Genomic DNA, 7,107 nt, shown 5'->3' with positions numbered 1-7,107 from the left:
GGTGGAAAAACTACCCAATCATCATACTTGAGTTAAAGTAAGGATACCTTAATAGAAAATGACTCAAGTGAAAGTCACCCACTAAAATACTACTTGAGTAAAAGTCTAAAAATATTTGATTTTAAATATACTTAAGTATCCAAAGTAAATGTAATTCCTAAAATATACTTAAGTATCAAAAGTAAAAGTATAAATAATTTCAAATTCCTTATAATAAGCGAACCAGATGGCAAGATGTTCTAGTTTTTATTTAACGGATAGCCAGGGGCACACTCCAACACTCAGACATAGTTTACAAACAAAGCATTTGTGTTTAGTAAGTCCGCCAGACCAGAGGCAGTAGTGGTGACCAGGGATGTTCTCTGTTTAGTGAGTCCGCCAGACCAGAGGCAGTAGTGATGACCAGGGATGTTCTCTGTTTAGTGAGTCCGCCAGACCAGAGGCAGTAGTGATAACCAGGGATGTTCTCTTGATAAGTGTGTCAAAGGGATAATTTTCTTGCCCTGCTATGTATTCAAAATGTAACCATCGCTTCAGTCATCCTACAACAACTTTGTAAACCAGCTCATGACTATATCGTCATCTACTGGTCATAAAGGAGTATTGCATACTGTCTGAGGGGCTGATGGAGAGGGATGAGGGATGAGGGGCTGATGGAGAGGGATGAGGGATGAGGGGCTGATGGAGAGGGATGAGGGGCTGATGGAGAGGGATGAGGGATGAGGGGCTGATGGAGAGGGATGAGGGGCTGATGGAGAGGGATAAGGGATGAGGGGCTGATGGAGAGGGATGAGGGATGAGGGGCTGATGGAGAGGGATGAGGGGCTGATGGAGAGGGATGAGGGGCTGAGGGAGAGGGATGAGGGATGAGGGGCTGATGGAGAGGGATGAGGGGCTGATGGAGAGGGATGAGGGATGAGGGGCTGATGGAGCGGGATGAGGGATGAGGGGCTGATGGAGAGGGATGAGGGATGAGGGGCTGATGGAGAGGGATAAGGGATGAGGGATGAAGCCACATTATGGCTGAAGTTTCTGTATTGAACTGACAGATGTTTACCCATTGTGTAGAAGCACATAGCGCTGCCACACAGACACTACATAAAGAGCGACTGCACTTCCCCATTTGGCCTTGTTTTAGATTTGGTTCATTAAGAAATGCTCGCGGCTATGACTGAATTCAAATGTGAGTTGGTCTCGGGATGTAGTTTGATGTGGGTGTGTTCACATGTGGGAAGAGTTAGACAGATTAGTTGTTGATGGGAAGAACAGAATTAGATAGGAGACCTGACACTCAACACATCCACAACGTTATAAACTCTGCCTATTTCTACAGAAGGACTGGAGATGCTTTGTCTGCCTCTGTCGTTTGACGGGGAGTCCTCAATTGGGTAGGTTTCATCTGGCCTGTTCATACTTCAACATAGAGTCTGTTTGTGTGTCAGATATCACCTATCCTGACTGCCATTGGTATTAGAACAGTGACTATGTGTGTATGTGTTCACAGAAACATGTATGGAGCCAGGACATGGAGACTTGCACGATGATGTGATGTTGTCCAGACTGACAGATGGGCTTGATACTGATGTCAAATCTTTCATTTGATTTTTTATTATTAAATGTAATGGTATCAGTCAATATGGGGAGGGGGAAACACTGTGTATTCTGCACCAGGACCAGAGACTTCCTGTTGTACACAGGACACCACACAGGAAGGTATGACCTCTGACATGTTTACCAAGGTAGCCTCATTACCACCTGACACAATGCACATAGACACAGTATCTGTATCAGACGGGAAAGACAATGAAAGATGAAAGGAACACATTTTTCTATTGGCAGAACACGGCTTCTATGGTATTATGTAAAGAGCTGTTTATTCCTCATGGACCTGTTACTACATTTAAAAGTTATCAAAACACTTAGTTTAGAACATCAAAAAATATATATCAGAAATGGTATTCTTCTCATATTACTCTGCTACTGACCGATTGAAAGCTTCCTCCTGCATCTCTCCATATGTTAGTTTAGTTAGCGACTTCCTTAAAACCACACGCAGATATATAAAAATGGTCTCCACTAGTTCAATTGATAATGGACCTCTTCGCCAGATATCGATAATCACATATTTAATATGCTAAATAATGGTTATGTAATAATTTATGTGATACTGTACTGTACATAAAGCAATACCTAGCGACTGCATCGCCTGGTTTGAGACTCTGTTGGAACTACCCCTGAATTCTCCACACCGGTCTCAGAAGTAGGATGGCGCCCACGAGTTGATCGGAGATACGTGAGAGACTTGGTATAGAGATGCGAGTGGACACGCTCGTTCTCCCGAAGGCAGGGGGTAGGGTAAGGACTTTCTTAACCCAACACCTCGGTAGTTGTTGTGGAATTGTTCGATTACATGTTAGATATTGTCGGAAGTAGCAGCACAAGCATTTCGCTACACTCGCATTAACATATACTAACCATGTGAATGTGACCAATACAATTTGATTTGATTCAACCTCTTAGAGGTTTGGATCTCCTGACGGAGGGTTGTGGCCACACCCCATTGTGTTATAATTAGGATGAGACAGTTTTATTAATACCATTATTCAATATTAACGGGTAATATTTCATTAGGCTTTTTAAATCTGGAAATATTGTGGTTTTAGCGTTTTCATCAAGCAAGCACCAACATATGTTTTATAGCTGTAATGGGCAATCATTTGATAAATTATTTTCCTGTATTTGATTTACTGTAGATATGGATTGATACCATATTTAGTAATGAAGTAGTTGTTTACTTGTTAGTCTATAATAATCTGTTGTAACTAATTACTGATGTTCTACCGTTGACCTGTACAACTGCCCTTATCACGTCTCCCAGGGTTGAATGTTATTGTTAAAGTTGATACCAGACTGGATTCGAGGACACGCTGATAATGTATCCGTGAGTCTGTGACACTGTGTGATTCCGTAGCAGGTGATGTTGTGACTTCAAGCTCCCTACAAGCCTCTCGGGCTGGTGTTTACAGAACATTCGGTGCTATTGTGAAGAGGCATAGACATTTTCTCTGATTCTGTTCTGGAGGCGTCTCCTGAATTGTTGCATTAGATCGACTGTATCTGTTAACCTGGAATTCCCGTAACAATAGCCTACTGGGCTTATATGTGTGGATGAAGTGAATGACCATAGGGCGAGGCATGAATGACAGAGAATTGGGTGAGTGAGCTCCCCATACCTGGACTAGGCTGTAGTATAGAGACACAGGTGTCTCTGTCACACTGGTGGAAAATCAGGAAAAGCAAGAAAGGGGTGTTTCAACCCGGACCTGTGGGAGGAGTAAACTAGACGAGAAATATTGTATGATTCGTTTACTTCCTCGTTCCTCGTCCTATAGTGGCAAAAGTCACGTCTCCAGCTGGTGAACATTTTAAAGATATTGACGGCAACTAAGGTAAGGCATTATTGAGATGGGAATCGTAATATTGTAGAGACAAATATAGAGAAATCAGTAACTCATCATTATTTAAAAGGTGTCTGAATGTGATCTAGGAATGTGGGCTGATTGATATTGATGGGCTGCTACATGTGTCCTAGGAGTGTCATGTAGCATAAACATATCCGGTCATTCTGATAGTATTGTTCAGTCGATATTAGGCTACGCTCTGTGCATATTGCGTTCGGGCTTCAAGTTGAATTGTTTCTCATTGCAGGATTAATGTAGCACTGTCTCTTTAAAAAAATGTACCTCATATTGTCCAGGAAGTTGTCATGTGATCGGAGGACGGCGTTCATTGTTTGTATCCGTTAGGTCGAAGGTAATAGGTATACTGTCACTTTGTAGCAGAGTGTTGCAATTATCTTACTTTAACCTTTATCCTTCCTCCATGATTTCAATCATGAACAGGGTGCAGTTGAAACGCTCGAACATCTTGAGAATGGCTCTAGCAGGATCGGACTCCATGGAAGAAGGAAAAGGCGAGACGTTTCTTCTTAAAGCCATCAAAATAGGTGGTGTGGTCGTACTTTATTGGTTCATTTCAATAACCATGGTGTTCTTAAATAACTACTTGCTAGACAGTAAAGATTTGGACGCGCCGCTATTTGTGACATTTTACCAGTGCCTTGTGACTGTCGGACTGTGCTATGGCATGCACTTGCTATCCCACTTATGTCCGGGTGTCATCGACTTCCCCTCCGTCAAGTTCGACCTAAAGGTATGCCGGGAGGTTCTACCCCTGTCCATCGTGTTCATTGGAATGATAACCTTCAACAACTTGTGCCTGAAGCATGTAGGGGTGGCCTTCTACACTGTCGGCAGGTCACTCAGCACAGTCTTCAACGTTCTACTCTCCTACGTGATCCTCAAGCAGACCACGTCCTTCTACGCCATCCTGTGTTGTGGAATTATTCTAGGTAGGTGGTAATAATAACTAACCTATATCTGGCCTAATGCGAGTACTTTGACTTTCTAGAAAGTTCTCGTGTCTAAGGCATATACCCAAGCCAGGCTGGTTAGACAACGTCCTTCCTCCCAGGTAACCGATAATAAGTAACCTCACGCTTCTCTATAATTGCACCACGGGTTAATACATTCCTGCATGGGCCACACCTGTATTGGCCATATATTGAACATAAGGTATTGCTGCTGAAGGACCATGTTAATGCTTCTTACTCTGTCTGTCCCTCCCATTAGGTGGATTCTGGTTGGGTGTGGACCAGGAAGGTGTGGCGGGCTCCCTGTCGTGGGCGGGTGTGTTTTTCGGTGTGCTGGCCAGCGCCTGCGTCTCCCTCAATGCCATCTTCACCAAGCGGGTCATGCCGGCGGTAGACGGAAACATCTGGAAGCTCTCCTTCTACAACAACATCAACGCCTGCATCCTCTTCCTCCCACTCATCCTCGTCTTCGGTGAGGTCGGCCACCTCGTCCATTTCAGCCGCCTGGGTGACCCTACGTTCTGGGGCATGATGACGCTGGGCGGCGTGTTCGGTTTCGCCATCGGCTACGTGACGGGCCTCCAAATCAAGTTCACGAGTCCGCTCACGCACAACGTGTCGGGGGACGGCCAAGGCCTGCGCTCAGACGGTCATCGCTGTGGTCTATAACCAGTCCAGTAAAAGTTTCCTGTGGTGGACTAGTAACCTGATGGTCCTTGGTGGGTCTTCTGCCTACACCTGGGTCAAAGGCATGGAGATGAAGAAGGTCCATATTCCCCAGGAGGAGTCCAAAGAGAAACTGCTAGGGGAGAAGAGTGATGCCGGGGTATAGTGGGACTAGGATGACCTTCCACCGCGGTGGTGGTGACCCGGGGGTTTTGTGGGATGAGGATGACCTTCCACTGTGGTGGTGGTGGTGACCCAGGGGTATAGTGGGACTAGGATGACCTTCCATCATCATCATGGTGGTGGTGGTGACCCGGGGGTATATCGGGATGAGGATGACCTTCTGCCATGGTGGTGGTGGGGACGTTGACCCGCTGGTGACAGAAGACAATGTAAACACTAAGGCCTAACCACGGAGTTGTTTCTACAGGGATGTTCTGTTGGAACAGTTGGGCTGTGTGCTGTCAATATAAATGAACGTTACTATAGTAACACAAACAGAGGTGTAGGAAGGCTACGGGTTTGTTTTGTTACTCAGTGGGACCTTATTGTTTTATAATTTCCTTAGGTTATTTTGTCCAATTCTGTTAATTATTCAGTGTATGGAGGGTCATGAATTATAACCTAAATCATTCCTGTCTCTTCTTTCAGAACATTATTCATATGTCCGTAGGATAGTATCTAAATCAAGTGACTTTCCTGTTAGCCTGTATGTGTCATCAGTAATGTGACGCAAAACTGCAATATGACAGTTTTCTGGCAAGTGGGGCTCTTATGTTGGGTATACAGTTTGCATATGGAGGGTGGAGACTGACTGTAAGGCTCAATCCTAACAGCCGGGTACAAGCTCTCACCTTAGTTAATAAGTGATTAAGCCAGTGCTGGTTTTATGGACCACTTTACGTTATATCTTTGAAGCAGTGACACTGTAGGTGATAAAAGTGAAAACCGTCAAAGAGATGGTTGATTCTTTCTGGCTTCAGTAGGGGCACTACAATTTGAATAATTGACAACAAAGGATGTAATCTGTTTTGTCTTGAAAAGTAACGGATTATAGAAGGAATGTTAAAGATAATGTCTGTGTTGATGTATTGTCTGTGTCATGAAACTTCAATCATGAAGGAAGACTGTTGGGTAACCGGCCAAGTGGCCTGCGGGAGCATCATCATTATGATGTCATAACTCCTTCCTGTCTCAGTGGTGGGTTGAGACCCTGCACTCTAAAACACCCTCCTTTCCTAAAATACTCTCTGCTTGTCCTCTTCTGTAGTGTCATCATTTCAGACCAATCAGAATAAGGAAATGGGACACGAGAAAAGGAATTTACATAGAAAGACTCAAGGCTGGTGATTTGAGAGATCCTAAAATGTGGGTCTTTCAGATTTCAGGTTTTGCTTCTGCGTCCACTTGATACAAAGTCTGTTTTTCTTCTATATATTTGTTGCTCTGGGTTTGTAGTGCGTTGGAAGATACCGGACATGGGATTTCAAAGCTGGTTAGCCGATATAGACGGTTATTTTCCAGATTGCGTTTTTAAGAAAAGATACAGATTTATTTTAGAAAATGAAGTTATTCAGTGAATGTGACTTTTTATGTGCACTTCAGAAAAATAAATGGACATTCTGTTAATCATAACTTGTTACTCGCCTCTTGTAAATGTGTTATTTTATCTGTATTCATGATCAAGCATAAATCTAACTTTTTTTACATGTATTTTTTACACAGAACAATACTTCACTTGCTTATGCCTGAGCAGAAACCACCTCTTCTAGGGGTTTGGTCAACTGAGAAGAGCTGAGGTAGTTAATGGTGTCAGACCGACGCAGTTAAACCAATTAGAATCTGTCCGTGAAGACTTGGTCCAGAAGCTACTAAACACAAAGCTAACACTAGATGGCACCAGTATAAAGGAATGAGTACCTCTGTCAGTCCCTCACACTGGTATGGTCAGAGGGTGCCATCTGGCTGTAGTTAGTTGCCTAAGCAGCATTAGTCCCTCACACTAGTAG

At 43.8% G+C, this 7,107-nt stretch overlaps 1 protein-coding gene across 1 annotated transcript; it reads left to right on the top strand.

The window, feature by feature from the left end:
* Positions 1–3,251: 3,251 nt before the first annotated feature.
* On the top strand, positions 3,252–5,917 carry LOC127905966 (GDP-fucose transporter 1-like). The gene is given in 4 exon segments (XM_052510560.1): positions 3,252–3,449; positions 3,903–4,411; positions 4,692–5,053; positions 5,055–5,917. Coding segments are annotated over 3 exon segments (1,050 nt in total). The 5' UTR covers positions 3,252–3,449; positions 3,903–3,933; the 3' UTR covers positions 5,265–5,917.
* Positions 5,918–7,107: the final 1,190 nt, after the last annotated feature.

The sequence above is a fragment of the Oncorhynchus keta genome, unplaced genomic scaffold (assembly GCF_023373465.1).
Source record: "Oncorhynchus keta strain PuntledgeMale-10-30-2019 unplaced genomic scaffold, Oket_V2 Un_contig_5909_pilon_pilon, whole genome shotgun sequence".
Classification (NCBI taxonomy): domain Eukaryota; kingdom Metazoa; phylum Chordata; class Actinopteri; order Salmoniformes; family Salmonidae; genus Oncorhynchus; species Oncorhynchus keta.
The sequence above is the reverse complement of the archived record's forward strand: the minus strand, read 5'-3'. Positions and strand labels throughout refer to the sequence as shown.